The sequence below is a fragment of the Danio aesculapii genome, chromosome 15 (assembly GCF_903798145.1).
Source record: "Danio aesculapii chromosome 15, fDanAes4.1, whole genome shotgun sequence".
Classification (NCBI taxonomy): Eukaryota; Metazoa; Chordata; class Actinopteri; order Cypriniformes; family Danionidae; genus Danio; species Danio aesculapii.
In genome coordinates, this window is record NC_079449.1 from 43,198,799 (window position 1) to 43,222,243 (window position 23,445).

At 38.7% G+C, this 23,445-nt stretch overlaps 1 protein-coding gene across 2 annotated transcripts in view; it reads left to right on the plus strand.

Annotated features, from left to right (window-relative positions):
* Window positions 1–21,540, plus strand: part of mfsd1 (major facilitator superfamily domain containing 1) — a 33,461-nt gene extending 11,921 nt beyond the window's left edge. The window contains exons 13-17 of one of the 2 annotated variants that reach the window (XM_056473417.1): window positions 1,554–1,666; window positions 4,677–4,724; window positions 5,417–5,468; window positions 19,307–19,418; window positions 21,443–21,540. In XM_056473417.1, the coding sequence (XP_056329392.1) occupies window positions 1,554–1,666; window positions 4,677–4,724; window positions 5,417–5,468; window positions 19,307–19,418; window positions 21,443–21,502 (385 nt within the window). In that variant the 3' untranslated portion in view covers window positions 21,503–21,540. Of the gene's footprint in view, window positions 1–1,553; window positions 1,667–4,676; window positions 4,725–5,416; window positions 5,469–10,515; window positions 11,516–19,306; window positions 19,419–21,442 lie in introns of those variants that run through there. The other variant, XM_056473418.1, reaches the window with a different exon arrangement.
* The last annotated feature ends 1,905 nt before the right edge of the window (window positions 21,541–23,445 follow it).

Here is a 23,445-nt window from a genome sequence, read left to right on the forward strand (position 1 = left end):
ATTAAGGCCCCCTCACACCAACCACAATCACTGATAAAGATCTAGTTGTATAAATGGTTGACGGTGTTAAAGAATAGCAGAGTTCACAGCACAGCTACAACGATAAAGATGCAGAGGATCGATATCGTTACTTTCAGGAGGATTTTTCCCAGCTGATGAAGGTTAATACACTGACAGCCAATCAGAATCCTGGAGAAAACTAAAGCATGATTTAAAGCTACAGACTGATGATGTTCAGCCCTCCTTAAAAAGATTAAAGATCAACAATTGGTTATAGCATGGGAAATAATGGTACTTTAAAGTCATGCTGGGAAATTGAAGTGTAAAAATAAGTAGCGCAGGAGTCTAGGGCTCGTTTCAGTGTGGTTGTGTTGAAAATGCTGCAGAACTGACTGCGATTGCTGAATTCACAGTTTGATTAGATTGATTACACGAGCTGGATTCACTGGTCAGCACACTGAGGACACCTGCTGGTGACAAGAGATAATGCAGAATTATTAGCAGAATCCAAAAATAAACAGATCATTATCATTCGTCTTTGTGGACACAAATATATTCATTCATTCATTTTCTTTACGGCTTAGTCCTTTTATTAATCAGGGGTCGCCACAGTGGAATGAACCGCCAACTTATCCAGCACATGTTTTACGCAGCGGATGCCCTTCCAGCCACAACCCATCACTAGGAAACATCCATACACACTCACTCACACACATACACTACTGACAATTTAGCCTTCCCAATTCACCTGTACCGCACGTCTTAGGCCTTGTGGGGGAAACCGGAGCACCAGGAGAAAACCCACGCAAACACAGGGAGAACATGCAAACTCCACACAGAAACGGCAACTGACCCAGCCTAGGCTCAAACCAGCGGCATTTTTGCTGTGAGGTGATAGTGCTACCCACTGTGCCACTGTGACGCCCACAAATATATTTATATTTGTTATAATTGTACTTGGTGTGATCTGTTTGATTAGATTGATTACACGAGCTGGATTCACTGGTCAGATGCGCTAGCAGCACACTGAGGACACCTGCTGGTTGCAAGGCATAATGCAGAACTGAAAGCAGAATCTAAAAATAAACAGATCATTATCGTCCTTGGCGGCACAGTAGATAGTGCTGTTGCCTCACAGCAAGAAGGTTGCTGGTTTGAGCCTCGGTTGGGCCAGTTGGCGTTTCTGTGTGGAGTTTGCATGTTCTCCCTGTGTTGGCGTGGGTTTCCTCCGGGTGCTCCGGTTTCCCTTCACAGTCCAAAGACATGCGCTGTAGGGGAATTGGGTAGGCTAAAATTGTCTGTAGCGTATATGTGCGAATGAGGTTGCGAGGTGCGATGAGTTGCAGCTGGAAGGGCATCCGCTGCATAAAATGTGCTGGATAAGTTGGCGGTTCATTCCGCTGTGGCGACCCCAGATTATTAAGGGACTAAGCTGAAAAGAAAATGAATATTGAATGAATAAAATGAACAAATATATTCAGCGTTATATTCATATTTATCATTCTTGTGCTTGGTGTGAACGGGCCTTAACTCTGCTCTGACCTGTTGTCCAGCATGCAGTCCATCCAGAATCTGGGTCTGGCCGTGATGTCTATCGCTGCAGGGAGTATACTGGACGTCAGAGGATATCTCTTCCTGGAGGTCTTCTTCATCGCCTGCCTGTGCAGTGAGTTAAAACTTTGTTTCAGAACCTGGCGTGTTTGACAGACAGCATCTGCTCATTTTGAGATAATTTCCATGCAGAATTTTTATCATAATAATAATAGTAATAATAATAATAATAATAATAATAATATTTTTTTTGATGAGTTTAATGACTTGTTTTCAGAAATATTTCAGTTTTTCCTCTTAAAACAAGCTAAATAATCAGCCAGTGGGGTAAGCAGAATAATGTTACTTCAAAGCGAAAACAAGATTATTTTGTTTCCCCCATCGGCAGATTATTTAGCTTATTTTAAGGCAAAACTCACTTTATTTTGACAAGACAATAGTTTTACTTGAAAAATCTTCTTGATTTTAAGAATTTTTGACTTGACGTGAAACCAGAAAAAAATATAAGAAAGAAAGAAAAGCATTTTTTGTAGGGTAGATAACCAGTTATTCCCTATAATTAAAGTGAACAGATGCTAACATTGTGTTAATAGACCCTTTTCACAATGACGCGCACTTCACTTCCCCCTATCGGCAACACAGTGTATTTTTAGTTCCGGTTTACCTTTGAATGAATCGGAGACTTCTCTGGAAAATATTAACATTGCACGATCTGATTTAATACTATTATTGGTATTGTGCATGTGTCCTAATGTTTCTCTTTCAATACTGAGCTGCTTTACTGAATATGAAAATGATTCTTCAAGTTATTAAGTATAGGTATAAGCTATTGTTTATTAAGGAAAGCATATGTTTGCAACCTTTTCCCTTATTATTTCAGTTTATTTCCTCAATAATGGGTTTATTTTTACTTTAATGCTGTTCTGATTTATATAAATTGATATTATCTGTTATATGTAAATGTTCCAGCATGAGTAACATTATTTACTAAATCTTCCTATATTACCTGGTAAGTACATCTATAAATGCAAGCAGTTTCATCATTTATTATTTACTGATCTATTAATAATGTTTTTTTCAGTTTCTCAATTTGAATAAATAAATTATGTCCTACCCTCACCTTTTGGGTGGATTTAATTTGATATCTGTACTACCTTTTAATTAATAATGTTACAGATAAATTCATCATCTAATAATACTGAATTATAATGCCGTCTTCTTGGTGTTATTTTTGCAATTGTAATTAATTTATAATGATTTTGTTTGATTATTAAGAGTTGCACACAACATTATTCTATTTCATTTAATTTGAATATTAAATAGACAATATTTTATGTTCATGAATAAAATACCTCTATAGGGAAAAAATGGCAGAGAGCTGAGCAGTAGAATGTGAATAAAATCAATGTGTTTGTGAATCAGCTGTCTGCTGTAAACAACTACATAGAACACCCACAGTTTTATTTATTTTTTATTCTTCAGGGAACAAAAATATAATAAATTCTGACATAAAAAAATGTTCAGCGCCCGTGAAAACATCTGAAATCTCTATTTGAGAAATGCTAACAAGTCCATACCAACTTCATCTGCAATAAAGACAGCAACACAAAGCAATAGACTCTGTTTAAAATCCTGTTGTCTTGGATCAAGCTGAAATCTGGATGATCTGTAAGTTTTTTTTTTAGATGTCAGACGTCTCATCTTGAATGCAGACAACAGAGAACAGCCGTAGTCACAGTCTAACCGTGTCTGTAGTAAATATACAGCTGACTGTGTGAGTTCTCTTTCTGTGTAGGCGGAGGTAACGATACTCTGCGTGGAGTGAAACCGGAAACCACGTGACGTCATGTGAAAAGGGTCTATTGACTGATTTTAGGCGGCCGCCATTTTAAAAGCGAAAGCGAGGCTGCAGTGGGAAGAAACCCAGAAGTATCGCCTGGAGTCACACTGGAACGGTGTCCGCGATGGCGTATTGTTGTGTACATGGCTGTATATCTTAACAGCAAGGAGAAAGTGACACAAAATTATAATTTCACTGATTTCCGAGTGACCCGAAGGTCCGTTCTGAATGGAGAGATAAAATAAAAATGGATATCAGAGCTCATTTTCAGCTCTGTTAAGGGAAATGGCGCTAGTTAGCTGACGTTTTCTTTCCCTAACACACGTTGTAGATGCCATTTATCAAACTCAAGTTAATAAACTGATTCTTTCACTATATTCGATGTGTCACGATACTGAATTTCGGTACTGAAAAAAAAAAACCATTCATTTCCCGCTAACATTTAGCATAGTGTTCACCAGTGCTCAACAGAAATGACTGTGATTAGCCGTGAAGGTCATCAGTTCACTGCACTTCACCGCTGTTTACTGAGTTTAAACACAGACGAGCGATCCGCTGATGAATCTTCATGGCTTTAAAACGCTCCAGTGTTCCTGTACCTGTGTTTGCACTCAGTGAAGAGTGGGGAACTGGTGACCTTCAAGGCCAATCACATGTTTCTGTTGAGTGCTGGTGAACACCATAGCAAATCAGCGCTGTTTAAGAACGCTCTCAGCGGCGCTTAAATGTTAGCAGGAAATAAACGTTTTAAAAATGTCAGTACCGGTACAACACTATTACAGACAGCACAAGGGTGTGCTACAGAGGACTGCACTGTTTACTGGGTTACATAGGCTGAAGCAGGGAAGCGTCCTCATGGTGTTTACCTGCTGCCGTCAACTGAAGCCTAGAAGGACACTGAAGCGTATTACTCTTACAGAGATTGTGATGTTGTTTAATGCCTAATATTGCTTTAATTGATTGAATTAAGCTGAACTGAATGATATTAAAGTAATGTTTACACCAGATCTGCACTGAAATCACGGCACCCGCTGGAGGTGTGTAGTACAGTGCTTTACAGTGCTGATCCTCTACTTCCAGGTTTCTTCCAACCACAGCCTCGCTTTCGTTCTTTAAAATGGCGGCCGCGTGAAATAAGCGTATTGCTGTTTTGTCAAATGTTTCATAAGCCTTTAAAACTAATGGTCGCTTGTTGCTTTGTGTCACTGGTAGTGTAAATGAGGCTTTATATTGCAAGTAAAGTTGCACTTAATCTGTGTGTGTGTGTGTGTTTCTCCTGTTTCAGTGGCTCTGCTGGCCGTGGTCTTGCTGTATCTCTTCGATTATTACAAAGGTAACGTCTGTAACTGAACTATAACTGTGAAAACTGGACTGAAGCAGTTTCAATTTACTAGAAATTACACCAGAACTGCACATACAGTTGAAGTCAGAAATATTTCCCCTGTGAATTTATTTATTTATTTTGATGTTGAAATGATGTTGAACAGATTCAGGAATTTCTCACAGTATTTCCTATAATATTTTTTCTTCTGAAGAAAGTCTTATTTGTTTTATTTCAGCTAGAATAAAAGCAGTTTTTAATTGTTTTAAACCCATTTTAAGGTCAATATTATTAGCCCCCTTAAGCAATATTAGTTTTGGATTGTCTCCAGAACAAACCGCTTTTATACAATGACTTGCCTAATTACCCTAACTTTACCCTAATTAACCTAGTTAAGCCTTTAAATGTCACTTTAAGCTGAATACTAGTGTCTTCATCATGGCAAAGAGAAAAGAATTCAGTTATTAGAGATGAGTTATTAAAACTATTATGATTAGAAATGTGTTGAAGAAATATGCTCTCCGTTAAACAGAAACCGGGGGGAAATATATACAGGAGGTCAAATAATTCAAGAAGGCTGATAATTCTGACCTCAGCTGTATGTTAAGCTGCTTTGACGCAATCTACATTGTAAGAAAACACTATAGAAATGAAATTGAACTGAATATTGAGCTGTTCTTCACACACTTCTCTCCTGTGTTCAGAGGGAGGACTGAACCTGTCAGCCGCCACACGATCCAAAAGAGCCAAACCTGAGTGAGTTCTGTTGAAAACACACACACACACACGTTCACCCTTTCGCGCAACACAACTAGACACATCAGCACACAACACGCATTCATATTTCAGCCTTTTTATTTCTACTTACACTCTTATGCATTCGTAAATGGCTATTTGGCAAACGTCTGGAATACTCGCTTCTGATTGCTCAGTCGCAACATGCCAGGGTTTGTTATTCCCAGAAAACAACCACCGAATAACACAGACTCATCCTGGTATGAATCATCTTGACCATCAGTGAATACAATCACATCTATATTTATCTGCTTGTCTGTCACATCACTGTTTTAGACAGTTTTAGCGCCATCTTGTGGCTGAATAATGCTCAGGTTAGTGTATACTGCATTCAGCTGGAGTCTTTTCTATCAGTTTTGCGTTCAATTAAAAAATTCTAAACTGTTACTGCTCAGAACAATTGTTTTGCGTCTAATTTTTACGTTTTTTTAGCAATAGCTGTGTAATAAGCAGGATAAAGCACATCCAGGACAGTTGTTTTCCCAAAATAAACCTCTTTAGTCATATATAAAAGTGCTGCGCTTTACTTCGGGCTGCTGATAAACCTGTCTGTGTTTATTCTGAGAAAACAACCATCCTGGATGCACTTTATCCTGCTTATCACACAACTACTTGCTAAAAAACATAAAAATTAGACACAAAACACTGATCTGATCTGTAATAGTTTATTAATATTTTGAATTAAACGTAAAGCTGACAGAAACGAAGACGGTGGACACTAACCTGCACATTATTCAGTCACTAGATGGCGCCAAACAGTCAAAAACTGTTAGAAGTGTGGATGTAGTATATATAGTATAAGGGACGTGATGATGGAGGAAAACAATGGGTGGAAATTAAAAAAACAGAGTTATAGGTAACCATATTTTTGAAAGTTTTTTACGTTCCTTCGTAAAGCACTTCGACAAGCACTTCACTTCATACATGACAACCCTCCCGTTTTTGCCGGGATTGTCCCGTATTTTATACCATTATATCCTATAATTAGGTATTTTCCCATATTTCTCTTATATTTTTAATCTTGAAAGCACGTTGAAATTAATATAAAAACTTCTGCATTCACTTTCTTTCCATTAAAGCTGTGCATCGATCAGCGCTGACTGACTCCCAGATCAGCTGTACACGCCATTTAAAGAGAAGCTAAAGTGCAGGACAATTTTGGGATTCTGGTGTGTGTTTAAACAGACAAATACACTTAATAATATGTAAACATGCCCGGACGTCCTGCGTGTTTTATTTTAAATGCTACTAGCTTCCTGTTAAATGAGCACAAACAGTTAAAGTAAGCTTTCGTTATATATCAGTGCGTTCGTAAAGTGACACCTCTGTTATCAAACAAAACACAAGGAGAGATTCATTTGCCGCTCTTCAGTTGTTTGATAACAGAGGTGTCACTTTAAATGGCGTGTGCAGAAGCTGATCTGGGATCAGGTTATCATACAGAGCGCGTCCGTCAGTCGGCGTTTATACAGGTTGCAAATGAGAACGGGGGGCTGATCGACGCTCAGCTTTAATGGAAAGAAAGTGAATGCAGACATTTTTATATTAATTCCAACATGCTTTGAAGATTAAAAATATAAGAGAAATATGGGAAAATACCTAATAATAGGATATAATGGTAAAATACGGGACAATCCAGGCAAAAACAGGAGGGTTGTCATGTATGAAGGGAAGTGTTTGTCGAACAACAGTTTTGCGAGGGAACGCAAAACCTTTCAAAAATACGGTTGCCTATAACTCAGTTTTTTTTTTCTCCCACCCATTTTTTTCTCCACCATCACGTCCCTTCCGGGTCTCTATATGAATGTGAGTGTATTCACTGATGGTCAAGATCTGCATTCACTTTCTTTCCATTTAAGCTGTACGTCGATCAGCGCCCCGTTCTCATTTGCAACCTGTATAAGCGCTGACTGACGGACGCGCTCTGTATGATAACCTGATCCCAGTTCAGCTTCTGCACACGCCATTTAAAGTGACACCTCTGTTATCAAACTGAAGAGCGGCAAATGAATCTCTCCTTGTGTTTTGTTTGATAACAGAGGTGTCACTTTACCAACACACTGATATATAATGAAAGCTTACTTTAACTGTTTGTGCTCATTTAACAGGAAGCTAGTAGCATTTAAAATAAAACACACAGAACATCCGGGCATGTTTACATATTATTAAGTGTATTTGTCTGTTTAAACACACACCAGAATCCCAAATTGTCCTGCACTTTAGCTCTTTAAATGGCGTGTACAGCTGATCAGGGAGTCAGTCAGCGCTGATCGACGCACAGCTTTAATGGAAAGAAAGTGAATGCAGACGTTTTAAGATTAATTTCAACGTGCTTTCAAGATTAAAAATATAAGAGAAATATGGGAAAATACCTAATAATAGGATATAATGGTATAAAATACGGGACAATCCCGGCAAAAATGGGAGGGTTGTCATGTATGAAGTGAAGTGCTTGTCGAACAACAGTTTTATGAAGGAACGTAAAAACTTTCAAAAATACGGTTGCCTATAACTCTGTTTTTTTTCTCCCACCCATTTTTTTCTCCACCATCACGTCCCTTCCGGGTCTCCATATGAATGTGAGTGTATTCTCTGATGGTCAAGATGATTCTCAGTTCCCGGATGACTCCGTGTTATTCAGTTATCTGGGAGTAACATATATTGGGATGTCACGACTGACCAATCAGAATCCAGCAATCTATACAGACGTATGAAATAACTGAATAAAGCCTATAATCAGTAACTGAGGTGATCGTTGTCATAGTAGTTTATGCTGTTGTTCAGCTGTAAAGTCTCCGCAATAGAAGCTGTTTCTAAATTAGAAGCTTTTCGCATTGCAGTCACGGATTGTTAGGACGAAAACACTTTTTACCATGGAAAATACAGGGAGTGTGCTTGAGTCTTTATACAGGGAGTGTGCTTGAGTCTTTATACAGGGAGTGTGCTTGAGTCTTTATTCAGGGAGTGTGCTTGAGTCTTTATACAGGGAGTGTGCTTGAGTCTTTATACAGGGAGTGTGCTTGAGTCTTTATTCAGGGAGTGTGCTTGAGTCTTTATTCAGGGAGTGTGCTTGAGTCTTTATTCAGGGAGTGTGCTTGAGTCTTTATTCAGGGAGTGTGCTTGAGTCTTTATACAGGGAGTGCGCTTGAGTCTTTATTCAGGGAGTGTGCTTGAGTCTTTATACAGGGAGTGTGCTTGAGTCTTTATACAGGGAGTGTGCTTGAGTCTTTATTCGGGGAGTGCGCTTGAGTCTTTATACAGGGAGTGCGCTTGAGTCTTTATACAGGGAGTCTGCTTGAGTCTTTATTCAGGGAGTGTGCTTGAGTCTTAATACAGGGAGTGTGCTTGAGTCTTTATACAGGGAGTGTGCTTGAGTCTTAATACAGGGAGTGCGCTTGAGTCTTTATTCAGGGAGTGTGCTTGAGTCTTTATACAGGGAGTGTGCTTGAGTCTTTATACAGGGAGTGCGCTTGAGTCTTTATTCAGGGAGTGTGGTGAGTCTTTATACAGGGAGTGTGCTTGAGTCTTTATACAGGAAGTGCGCTTGAGTCTTTATACAGGGAGTGTGCTTGAGTCTTTATACAGGGAGTGTGCTTGAGTCTTTAAACAGGGAGTGCGCTTGAGTCTTTATACAGGGAGTGCGCTTGAGTCTTTATACAGGGAGTGCGCTTGAGTCTTTATACAGGGAGTGTGCTTGAGTCTTTATACAGGGAGTGTGCTTGAGTCTTTATTCAGGGAGTGCGCTTGAGTCTTTATACAGGGAGTGTGCTTGAGTCTTTATACAGGGAGTGTGCTTGAGTCTTTATACAGGGAGTGTGCTTGAGTCTTTATACAGGGAGTGTGCTTGAGTCTTTATACAGGGAGTGTGCTTGAGTCTTTATTCAGGGAGTGTGCTTGAGTCTTTATTCAGGGAGTGTGCTTGAATCTTTATACAGGGAGTGTGCTTGAGTCTTTATACAGGGAGTGTGCTTGAGTCTTTATTCAGGGAGTGTGCTTGAGTCTTTATTCAGGGAGTGTGCTTGAGTCTTTATACAGGGAGTGTGCTTGAGTCTTTATACAGGGAGTGTGCTTGAGTCTTTATTCAGGGAGTGCGCTTGAGTCTTTATTCAGGGAGTGTGCTTGAGTCTTTATACAGGGAGTGTGCTTGAGTCTTTATACAGGGAGTGTGCTTGAGTCTTTATTCAGGGAGTGTGCTTGAGTCTTTATTCAGGGAGTGTGCTTGAGTCTTTATACAGGGAGTGTGCTTGAGTCTTTATACAGGGAGTGTGCTTGAGTCTTTATACAGGGAGTGTGCTTGAGTCTTTATTCAGGGAGTGTGCTTGAGTCTTTATTCAGGGAGTGTGCTTGAGTCTTTATTCAGGGAGTGTGCTGGAGTCTTTATGTTGCTGATCTGCCAACAACTACGCTTCCAACCACCTATTGTATTCGCGTTTTTTGGATTAAATGCTTAATGGAAAAGCAACAAGTGCATAAATTGAACTGAGCAGGACACAGATGATGATCAGATATAATGTGTGTGATGGGACGCATTAATGGACAAAGCAGCATTTCCAGCAGATTGTAAAAGATCTGAAATGTTGTTTGGCTCTTTCTAAAACCCCTCAGCCGTCAGTCTGTCATCACAGTGCTTCAGTATTATTATTCTTCTAATATTATTCCCTCCAGAACTGTCTTGAGCATCTGTCTGCGCCCCCAAAAAGCATCTCACACCTCCAAATGCCACCACATTCACCGCGTTCATTGCATTTCGTCTTCATCTTAGCTGCAACTCATTTATTAGAGAATAAAAAACCCCACTGTGGCAAATCCCAATGCACTAAGCTACATTTACCAGCTGATATTTGCTCCAGTTTATCAGGAAGTGATGATTGTGTTCTCTTTAGTTTCTCATTTACTGGAAACGCTGCTTTATTAGCAAATGCTGTATTGCGATATTCCAGTTATGCACATAAATGTAATCCACATCTTTGTATGGAAACACAGCTAATGTTGTTGACGTCTGTTTCAGGTGATCACTGTCTTCTTCTCTGGTTTTTTGTCCTTCACTTGGGCCTTTCTGCACGGGACACTTTCGAGCGTTTTAGATCAGCATCAATCTCCCACAATCCTTCACTTCAGCAGCTCCTCTGTGAACAAACCACCACACAACAGCCGGACGGTCACAAAAAAAACACTGCAGAAGATCTTGTGACTATATTTCATCTCTTAAACACAGATGTGCGAGTCAAGAGAGAACAAAACATGTAAATCATTTAAATTTTAATGATCTTAATCCCTTTTAATGATGGTTATATTTGTGCATTACCCTGTAGCTGATATCTACACTGCAAAAAAGCTATTCTTACCTAGAGTTTTTGCCTCGTTTCTAGTCTAAATATCTAAAAACTCTTAAATCAAGAAGCATTTTCTAGAAAAGCAACAAATATTGACCTTTTTTTCTGAAATAATGAGTCAAAATGAAGAGAGTTTTGCTTTAAAACAAGTGAAATAATCTGCCAATGGGGTAAGCAAAGTAATCTTGTTTTTCCTTTTGACATAAGGTAAATTTTCTTACCCCAGGGTGTCCGCTAGGTCTTAAACTCTTAAATTTAGGCCCTAAAAAGCCTTAAATTCACAGAAATATTGTGTTGTAGGTCTTAAACCATTTTAAACAGGTTTAAGTTCAATTTAATTTCAAAAGTTGTCGAAGTTACCCAAGTTTTTTATTGCACAAAGATGTTTATTTCACCACAGCTGGAAGACATTATACAGCATTTTTTATTTAATTATATTCCCTAATCAGGAAAACTAAACTAAAAACAATTACACAATCCCTCATGATAATAACAGCAATATATCCCTTTATGATCTTCCATTTACACAAAAAAAGTAAGTGTGAGTGGACATAATATTTAGAACTAGACATGAATCTGAAGGTTTTATTTCAGAAATGCATTAGGTTGAATAGGAGTTATACTCAATTCATTTGGACCAAAAGCAAACACATTTTCTTCGTAATAAATATACTTTTAACAATGTTAAACTTGTCATTAAAAAGAAAAAAAAAGAAACTTTATGTTGAAAAAAACAGTCTATACAACTAAAGTTTTCTTTTTTTTTTTGACGCATTAAAATATGCGGATAAAAAATAACTGCATTTGTTTTTTTCCAATTCCATTGGTCCAACCGAGCCATTACAAAAAAAAAAAAGCCCCGTATAAGTCTAAAATCTCATTCACACTGATCTTAAAAGGGTCCTAAAAAGTCTTTAATTTGACTTGGTGAAACCTGCAGAAACCCTGTACCCCATTGGCAGCTTATTTTACTTGTTTTAAAGGGCACCTATGGTAAAAAATCTACTTTCAAGCTGTTTGGACAGACATATGTGCATGTATGGTGTATAGACTGTCATATTGGGGTGATATAAGCACACCCAGTACTTTTTTTTTCAATTTAACAACATAAAAAACGGTGGACCAATTGGAGCGGTTTTCAAACCGACCGCAACTTTACATAGGAGGGCGGTCCCCCCGCCCACCAATATTGATTGACAGGCGCGTCATCATATCCTCAGTTTGTTGATTCACGTCCGCCATTTTCAGCGTGAGTCGAAGCGATATCACTAAAGGAACATGCTAGCTCTATTTTTAGATGCAAGGCTCATTGGGCTCAACACAAGATCAATATTCTCCACATTATCGCTCTAATCGGAATTATTGGTTGTATCTTTCGGTAGGTTTGCAAACATGTGTACTTCTCATTGAGTCTACCTTATACTTCAGCCGTTTGCATTTCTCGCGATCCCAGAAGCTCCCTGTGATCTTAACTAGCATGCGTTTTAGAATTCTAAACATAGGTTTCTATCAGGGTACACTCAAGTCGACGGCTGGGCTCCGCGGACCGCTGCAGAAACCTATGTTTAGAATTCAAAAATGTGTGGCGCGACGATTCGGGACACTTCATGTATCTGCCGCACCACAGAGAGTGTCTGGTGTGCCGTGTCGTGGCTTCGAGCGGCGCATCCGGTGCCTCAAAGTCAAAGTTAATTCAGTGTGCGTGGTTATTAGTTTCTGTGTACAAGCTCGGCACTTGAAACTAGCACACAGTTGGCTGTAAAACTGTACAAAGACACAAATGATTTTGTACTCTCTGCTTGGTCTGTGTCAGAGTCGTACATGTACGACTGAATGCTGAACCTCTCACTCCAGCTTCTTCTCTGTCTGCCTGTCAGAGCGGGTGAGCTCATGGCCCCGCCCCCTTGTTACGTTGAGCGGGAAGCCGAAACTAATTTAAATGTGAAGCAACACACCCATAAATTAGTGAACTGTGGACACGCCCCCAACATGACACTTTTTAACACATAATAATAAAAAAATCTGAATTGTGTTTTAAACTGAACCTAAACTGGCACACTCAGAAGAGCCATAATATTAATATTAAATCATAAAAAAGAGGTAAACTATGTGCCCTTTAAGGAAAAACTTACTTAATTTTGACACTATTTCTTGAAACAAGACAGTATTTGTTGCTTGTTTTTATATATTTGGACTAGAAACAAGACAAAAACTCTATTTATGATCAGCATTTTTTGCAGTGTACACATTATTTTACACAGGAATGCAACAGATGTAAATTAAATATGACTTTAAAAAGAAATGGATGTATATAATTTTAATCATCATGTTGATGTAGTAATGGATGAAATGTGTTTGATAGGAATGAACATAACGTCACAAGATCTGTTGCTGTCGCTTCATTTTGATGCTCCCACAAAACATTTTTGTTGATTGATAAAGAATCTGCCGACATTTTTTTGCTATTTCTCCGCATAATTTTATAAAAAATACATCTGTAGAATGATTTTGAGAGTGTAGCATCGGAAATCTTAACACATGAAATAATAAAAAAACACCTTTTATTCAAGGTTTTACAATGCAAATCCAATTAGATTTACTTATTTGGTAAACAAAGCAAGTCTCTCATGTGATATCTCTACTAAAAGACTGATAATATGACTTTACAAGCTATATTGTACAGGCATCATATAAACACGTGGATATTAGTTAATAATATTACCGAAATTAATATGAAAACTGAATAAACATCTACGGTCACGCTTTATAATAAGATTTCATTAGTTAATGTGTTTACAAACATGAACTAATAATGCATTTATTAATCATAGTTCAGCATTTACGAATGCATTATTAACATCCAAATTCATGCTAACATTAGTTAATGCACCGTGACCAACAATAACAATGAATGACTGTATTTTCATTAACTAACATGAACACATACTGCAGTGAATGCATTGTTCGTTGTTTGTTGCTAAATGCATTAATTAACATTCACCAATGCAAACTTATAGTAAAGTGTTTCCGTATATATTTAGATGAGTAAAAAAATAGATGTAGTAATGGGTTAAAAAGGTGTGTGTCTACGTATAGTTAACAAAATGTGCAATAGGGAGCATCAGAGTGAAGCGATACATGTATTTTCCTTTAATTTTAGCTTTGTGTTGTTATTTTGAACGGGATGTGAGGGATGTTCATCGCTGTCTCAGGGAAACATTCAGAAGCTCATACTAGTGTTTGACCAAAACCCCTTTAGTACTTGAGCAGAAGTGTGTGCGTGTGCATGTCTGAGGGTCAACATCATCCTGATCCAGCCTTTGCCTTACTTTTATTACTGATAGATTTTCAATCAGGGGTTTTAATGATTGTGTTTTGGATTACACTTCATTTGAATGGGGCTTTCATAAAACACGTCGGGACACCTTTATAATTATGACATGAGAGGTCGTGAATATGAATGAATGCTTTTGACAACTGTTAGTAAGTGTCAGCAGTTTAGTAAGGTGGCATTGCTGTGTTTGTTTTGACAGCTTGACATAAATGCATCATAACCTGTCATTGTCTTTGATATGATGACTTGACATTATCATAACCTGTCATAAATCTGTCATAAACATGATTGTCGTGTGTCATGAAATTTAAAACAGCTTCATTTAATATTTTTCTTGAACTCAGCTACAGTGATACAAGCTGAATTTGTCGTTTAAATATGAATGATACTGTTATGAAATGATTATATAATATAATATATTAAATATATAAAATAATAATCTGAAATATAAAATTATTATATTATTATTCAGCATAATGAAACTTTTACTGATCAATATTAATGACAAATTCAGTTTGTTCCATTGAAATGAGTGAACAAAATATGTTTATGACGGATTTATGACAAGCTATGTTGTCTTGCTAACGTCAAGCTGTCGTGACAAAGCAAAGACAGGTTATGATGTGTTTATATCAAGCTGTCATAACGAATACATCTGCCACATTTGCGTTTATAATGATATAACTGAGATAATGACAGCTGTCATAAGCATGTATAAAATCTCATAATCATGACATGTTTTGCGTTATAATTATAAAGGTGTCATGACAGTCTAATGAACACCCCTTCAAGTAAAGTCATGCCCGATTGTTACTTCTGTGATTTGGTCCCACTTTATATTAGGTGTCTTTAACTACAACAGCATCTACATTAATAATTAACTCATCCTTCACTTGGATTTTTAACCCTGTTTGAGTTTCTTCCTTCTGTTGAACGCGATAGAAGATACTTTGAAAAATGTTGGAAACCTGTAACCATTGACTTCCATAGTATTTGTTTTTCCTGCCGTGCAAGTCAGTGGTCACAGGTTTTCAACATTGTTTTCTTCAGCAGAAGAAAGAAACTCTTGAAGGAGATGAGTAAATACTGAGGAAATGTTCATTATTGGATGATCTGATCATGCACGGGTGGATTTAGATCAACCATACTTGACCTTATTTAAAGTGTCATTTAAATGAATGTAAGTTAAGCAGTTAAAGATGTAATTTAGTTGTTAATGACACTCAATATAAACTTTGTGCAATGATTCAGGTGATCTTGAGACCAATGCTGATGACAGACCAACTGTTTTACGCAGAACAAATGCAAACGATGCTACATGTTGACCTCAGAATATTTGTTCCTTGAATATTCAGCATGCTACAGCATTAATACAGTGTTAACCCTTGTGTACTGTTGAAATTGACTCCCCTTTCGTTATGTTGGGGGCTGTTTTTGACCCCATTGACTTCTATTATAAAATTGTGATTGCAAAGTCATGACAGCATATAATCATGCGTTCTTGATTGTTGGTGCTTTCCCTGTTGGGATTAGGAGGTCAGATGTGTCATTTTTACTGTTGATCATCAGTTGTCAGCATTAACCCTTTAGATAGATCTGTGAAAAGAGTTTCTGGCGTTTATATGGAGTTCAGTGGAGTAAACGCACAGCATGGCGGCTCAGTGGCTTGGACTGTTGCCCCACAGAAAGAAGGTCATTTAAACATTAGCTGGGCCAGTCGACACTCTCTGTGCAGAGTTTACATGTTCTCCCCATGTTAGCGTGGGTTTTCCTCGGGTACTCCGGTTATCTTTCACAGTCTAAAGACATGTACCACAAGTTAAAGTCACAAGCACCTAATACGTACACACTGGTGTGGTTGGCGGTCTATTCTTGGGAAGCTATCGATAACTACCTGTTCTCCCATCCCTCCTAATGCTCACTGACCAGGCGGGAGCCTTGAGCTCATCTATCTCTGAGCTCAGGGTTCTCTCCTGGGACAGCATGCCAAACCTGCTAAAATAGTCAAGCATTATAGAAGTGTGAAACTCCATATAACTCCATGTAAAAGCCAGAAAATAAGCTGTTTTTGCACTGTAACTGATAATCAACAGTAAAAATTACACATTGACTATGTTTACATGGACAACATCACATGATTTGCTTCAATCTGATTAAGACAATAATATGATTAAGGTGTTTACATGAGTTGCTTTTTGAATGTGCTGTTCATGATCCTGTTTTACATACATGATTTGATTAACGTCATTGCGTCTCCATGCTATCCACATTTCCTCCGGAGTTTTATGTCATTTCGGGTGTTTCATTGTTAATTTGTCAACTTTAACTGCAGTTTGGCACTTTCATTTTCATTCAGGAACATTTCATGCATGCCCCCCGTGACAAACGAGATATTAGATGCGAGGAACTGCTGGAAGAGTGTTGTTTTAATGGAGTTTGAAACCGAAAAAACCCTCCACATTTCACAATGCAAGTGTCTCTGGTCCTTCACTGACTCGGTAGGTGCAGATAATAGTGTCAAACAGCTGTGTGTATACACTATCCTGTCGGTAATAGTTTGCGGTGGTCATATGTCTGTCCTGCACTTCAATAATGCCACAAATCAGCATACTCCACATGTCTTAATTCACTTTCTGTTTAAATTGACTACGTTCACATGGACAAATTCGATTTTAATACGATTAAGACAATACTCTGAGTTATTTTTTATTAATTTAATCAGATTAAGGTCATAATCGAACTAAAGAGAAATGGAATTAAGACATGTGGAGTATGCCGATTATAGTCGCATTTTGAAGTGCAGTGCAGACATGTAAACACCTTAATCAAATTATTACTGTCATGTAGGACTTTTCGCCAAGTTTGGTGACAGGATAGTCACACACACACGGCTGTTTGACACTCTTTGCACCCACCCAGTCAGTGCAGACCACCGAATGCGTGAAATGCAGAGTTTTTTTTTTCTCCTATTCAGCATGCAGTATAACGTTCCATTAAAACAACACCCTTCCAGCAGTTCCTCGCATCTAATATCTTGTTTGTCATTGGGGGCATGCATGAAATGTTCATACAAATTAAAAACACCCGAAATTACATGAAACTCTGGCGAAAATGTGGATAGCGCGGTGACTCAATGATGTTAATCGAATTATGTGTTATAACATGTAAAACGGGATCATGAAAGTAACACTCAAAAAGCAACTCATGTAAACATCTTAGTCTTATTATTCTCTTAATTAGATTAAAGCAATTAATTCGATTACTGATGTCCATGTAAACGTAGTCAGTGATTATGACTTAGGTGTGATTTAAGGTCATCACAAATCTGTTTGCATGACTTAATCAGAGTATTGTGTTAATCATGTTAAAATCGGATTATTGGTGTCCATGTAAACGTACTCGTCCCTCTTCCCAACAAGGAAAACCAGCAAGGAATGCGTGATTATATGCTGTCATGACTTTACAATCAATAAATGTGATTATAATGGAAGTTAATGGGGCAAAAACAGCCCAACATAACCAAAGGGGAGTCGATTTGAGTGTATTGTTGAATTACTGAAAACTTTCAAAGCATTTTCCCAAAATATGTGTCAAAATCAGATTTGTCACCAATCATCCCATTTGCTGAAACGCAGAGAAAGTTGTGGCCAAATTAAGCCTCAAAGTCAACCCAGAGTGGATGAAAACGACCCAACAGCACACAAGGGTAAACAAAATTATTGTTTTCATTCAATATTGAGCATGTTTCTGAATATTCCATATTTTGAAGTCAGTTCCCACATAGGAAAATTTCTCTGGCCCAAATCTGGCCCACACAACCAGGTGTTGCTTGGCCCACATGCTGCATTGAATTACGGTACATGATTAGACCAAGTCTGGCTTTCATACAAGGGCCAAACATGGACCATATCTGGGCCATGTGTCAGCCAACTTAATAACCCAAAACAGGGCCTGAACTGGGCCAGATATGTTGGTGTGTCACGATGAACTTAATTAACCTATATAGCATTTCGCTTTAGGCGCGCTATGGCCGTGATTTTTCTCGAAGCGACCTGATTGGTAGAATTTTTTCGTTACTCCAAAATAATTTAAATGTATTTTTAATGTGGGTCAAGATCGGTGAACCTTATGAATGTGGCCCACATATACATTTTTAACATCTAGGCCAAATACTACATTTGATACCTGGCCCAAGTCTTGAGTGCCGCCTATAAGACAGTTCCACCTCTGCCAAACTGTTTGGCCCACATGCTGTATGCCAGTTCCGGATGAACGCCTGCTGTGCCCGGCTTTATGCCAAATCTGGGCCAGAATTCTGGGCTAGAAATGTGTTTATATGGGAACTGCGATTCTTTGTGTATTTGCACAGTTACGGTGTGATATGAACAGACGCTGAGCAGTGTTTGTTTGACTTTGTTTACTGATTCTGAGGAGAATTGTGACTCTGAACATTGTTGACGGGATCCATGAGACTCATATTTCTGTGTTATTAAGTCTGTTTGATTGCTCAGCCTGTATCTGAAATGTATCTATATTTGGGTCTGGTTTCTATGAGCGTGTAGAGTTAGCATTAGCATTAGCATGATGAGACTGCAGTGCAGCACAAATGAAGAGTATTGATTCACATCTACAACAACAACTGACTTCTGCTTTCATTTACACACACACACACACACACACACACACACACACGCACACACACACACACACAGACACAAATGTGTGATTTTACTGACTTATGGACACGGATTTGAGTTGATTTGATTTACTTTGATTTGTATACTCTGGGTGTGTGTGTGTGTGTGCGCGCGGCGCTGTGTGAAAATTAATAATAAAAATAGAGCTTTTTGTTATTTGATTGCCTTAGTATTTGTGAGTGTGTAAGTATACGAGTGTGAGAGCATGTGAGAGTGTGTGTGTGTGTGTGTGCGTGTGTGTGTGTGTTCATGCTTGTGGGTGTACGTGGGCGTGTGTGTGTGTGTGTTCATGGGTGTGTGTGGGTTCATATGGGTGTGTGTGTGTGTGTGTGTGTGTGTGTGTGTGTGTGTGTTCACGTGTGCAGTAGTGTGTGTGTGAGTGTTTGTGTGCAGCATGTGAGTGTGTTAAATGTGCAGTTGTGATGTTTGTGTCAGGGATGTGCAGCGTCTGCATGCTCCTCGTCAGTCTGTTGGTGATCGAGATCATCTGAAGCCTCTCTCTCCGTTTGGGGTCAGAAACCGCTACCTGTCCAGACTGGGGGTGCAGGTAAACACACACACAAATACTCATTTACACAAACAGATACAAACACACTCATTTCTAATCATAATAGTTTTAATTACTCATTTCTAATAACTGATTTCTTTTTTCTTTACTATGATGACAGTAAATAATATTAGACTAGATATTCTTCAAGACGCTTCTATACAGTTTAAAGTGACATGTAAAGGCTTAACTAGGTTAATTAGGGTAAAGTTAGGGTAATTAGGCAAGTCATTGTATAACAGTGGTTTGTTCTGGAGACAATCCAAAACTAATATTGCTTAAGGGGGCTAATAATATTGACCTTAAAATGGCTTTAAGAACTATTAAAAACTACTTTTATTCTAGCTGAAATAAAACAAATAAGACTTTCTCCAGAAGAAAAAATATTAGAGGAAATACAGTGAGAAGTTTTTGATAAAGAAAGATAAATTTGGAGCGTGATTAATTATGACTTCAGCTGTATATGTATATATATGTGTATATATATGTGTGTTGAGACCTGGCGTCTGTGGAGGCCATTTGAGTACAGTGAACTCATTGTCATGTTCAAGATACCAGTCTGAGATGATTCACGCTTTATGACATGGTGCGTTATCCTGCTGGAAGTAGCTATCAGAAGATGGAGACACTGTGGTCATAAAGGGATGGACATGGTCAGCAACAATACTCAGGTAGGCTGTGGGGTTGACACCATGCTCAGTTGGTACTAATGGGCCCAAAGTGTGTCAAGAAAATATCCCCCACACCATTACACCACCACCAGCCTGAACTGCTGATACAAGGCATCATGGATCCATGCTTTCATGTTGTTGATGCCAAATTCTGAGCCGACCATCTGAATGTGGCAGCAGAAATGGAGACTCATCAGACCAGGCAACGTTTCTCCAATCTTCTATTGTCCAGTTTTGGTGAGCCTGTGTGAATTGTAGCCTCAGTTTCCTGTTCTTAGCTGACAGGAGTGGCACCTGGTGGGGTCTTCTGCTGCTGTAGCCCATCCGCCTCAAGGTTGGACGTGTTGTGTGTTCAGAGATGCTCTTCTGCAGACCTCGGTTGTAACGAGTGCTTATTTGAGTTACTGTTGCCTTTCTATCAGCTGGAACCAGTCTGGCCATTCTCCTCTGACCTCTGGCATCAACAAGGCATTTGCGCCCACAGAACTGCCGCTCACTGGATATTTTCTCTTCTTCTGACCATTCTCTGTAAATCCTAGAGATGGTTGTGCGTGAAAATCCCAGTAGATCAGCAGTTTCTGAAATACTCAGACCAGCCCGTTTGGCACCAAACGTTCAAAGTTGCTTAAATCCCCTTTCTTCCCCATTCTGATGCTCAGTTTGAACTGCAGCAGATCGTCTTAATCATGTCTACATGCCTAAATGCATTGAGTGCCATGTGATTGGCTGATTAGAAATTTGCGTTAACGAGCAGTTGGACAGGTGTACCTAATAAAGTGATCGGTGAGTATATATATATATATATATATATATATATATATATATATATATATATGCACACACACACCTAAATATCAAATGCACCTGCAGAAATTAGCTCCTCTTAGTTTGGCGTTCATAATGTTTGATCTCTACTTACTCAAAGAAAAATGTAAGAACTCAAGCCGCCATCTTCATTGATTACAGTGAAATCACTTATTTTGCTAGTGCACATTGTTAGTCTTTAGGTGAACGATTAATCAGTGCAAGTTAATCCACAGTAAATAAACATGTTTGTTCATCTTCAGTCTAAGCTTCTGCGTTTGGATTGGCTCTGATGATGATGATGTCAGTTTGACCCTTCAGACACAGTATTCCAAGCCACGCCCCTTTTACAGTTAGTTTACTTTGAGAGTATGATGAGCGAAAAGAAAGCCCCGCCCCCTCCTCAATATTCCATTTCAGTTGGAAGAACATCGACATACTCAAATAGTCAAAACTTCTCTGAAACTTCCAGTTCACACATATTTTAATGTTGTGATGCAGGTCTCTGCTTTGAGGTGTTTTTGTGTGTGTGTGTGTGTGCGTTGACAGATGCCGGGTCACTGCTGTCCTCATCTGTCTTCATTGGCCTACAGGAGTCTCCTCAAATGAGCTTCACGCTTTATAACCTGACCGCTAATGCTGGCTAAGCTCTGAATATTTATATTAATAAACCTTTATTTTTGCACTGATTTGGAGGCTTTTCTTTGATTGAAAGTAGCAAAAAAGCTTTATTTAGTCTATTCAGAGCTGTAGAGACACTGAGAAGCACGCTTCAGTAGGAAAAACTGATGAGGAATTAAAACATTGACAAAATTACCCTTTAGAAAATACAAAACTGATATAAACATTTAAAGTTTGCAGTTTGGTGTCACGGTGGCTCAGTGGGTAGCACTGTCGCCTCAGAACAAGGTCACTGATTTGAGTCCCGGCTGGGTCAGTTATCGTTCCTGTGTGGAGTTTGCATGTTCTGCCCGTGTTGCCGTGGGTTTCCTCCGGGAGCTCCATTTTCCCCCCACAGTCCAAACACGTGCTATAGGGGAATTGATGAACTAAATTGGCTGTAGTGTATGAGTGTGTGTGTGTTAATGAGTGCGTATGGGTGTTTCCCAGTACTGGGTTGCGGCTGGAAAGGCATCCGCTGCGCATATGCTGGATAAGTTGGCGGTTCATTCCGCTGTGGTGACCTCTGCGTATGATAAATAAAGGGACTAAGCCGAAGGAAAAATAAATGAATGAGTTTGCAGTTTGTCTTTTTCGCCTTAATGGATCAATGATTTTCTTTCAGTGTTGCTAATTTACAATGAAAAGTAGCCAAAGCCTGCCCAATTTCTCATCAAATCTTCTGACCAATCAAATGCTCTCTACTATCGGCTGTGCATCCTCAATGCGCTTCACTTTTCCCACAATTTGTTGTTTTACCGGCAGTGCTGTGTTGTGTGTAATGAGTTACTAGTTACTGTAATCATTAAGTCATTAAGAACAAATAAAAATAGTCTGCTCTTATAATCTTTTATTGAAATTTGAAAATGCACTTCCTGTTTGTGTTCAGTTAAATTCTCAGATTAGGTCAGTCTGAGTTAGTGGGCGTGGCTAAAACACTTAACCATGCCCCTCAAGCTGTCAGTTTAGACAACGAACAGAAATAGTGAGCAGGAGGAGTCTGCTGTGTTAACTCTCCTCAAACCCTTTTCCCCATCTTTCTGAATGAAACACCTACTTTACTACATCCAATCAGCTCGCAGTAGAAAAAAACAAGCCACGCCCACTGTTTTCTGATCCGTTTTTCTTGGAACTGCCTCACAATACGAAAATAAAATAAAATGGTTGCAGCTTCCGGCTCATGCGGACTTTAAATGCTGCACATGTTTTTAACGATTTCATATAAATAAAGGAATTGCATTTTTTCGCAAACAAATCGCAGTTATTTAGCAGAGTTTATTCAATTTTGCAGAGTATCACATTCATCAATACGATTGCACATACTGAGAAATTACTTAATGAAAATATAAATAAAAATGAAAAACAAAGGTATACATTCAGCAAGAGTAATTCTAAGTGTGTGCGCATATATATATAGTTATTCAGATATTTTTCATAATAACCCCAATTTTTTACAAGGAATGTTTGATTTGTCCAAGAATTGCAGTATGTAAATAAATAAAAATGTAATGTTATTAATTTGAGATGTTTTGGATTGGTACATATAATGCTTTATGATGCTAAAGGGGACCTAGAGTGTGTGTATGTGAAGTTTCAGCTCAAAATGTCACACACATAACGTTCTCCAACTTTCTGAAACAGACTCTTTTAGGCTTTGATCCTAATTGTGGCGTTTTGGTGACTGCCGCTTTAAATGCAAATGAGATTGTGCTCTTTTCAAAAGAAGGCGGAGCTACAAACCCCTGTGTGTCAGCATAGTGGCAGATTCAAAACAAAACTAACGTCCTATGCTACTAAGGGAGAGATGGTCACCAGTGGGCAGGGCTTTCCCCCTCTGATGACATCATACAAAGGGAGAATGTCAATCAAAGTGTTTCTGCAGACTGTTTCTA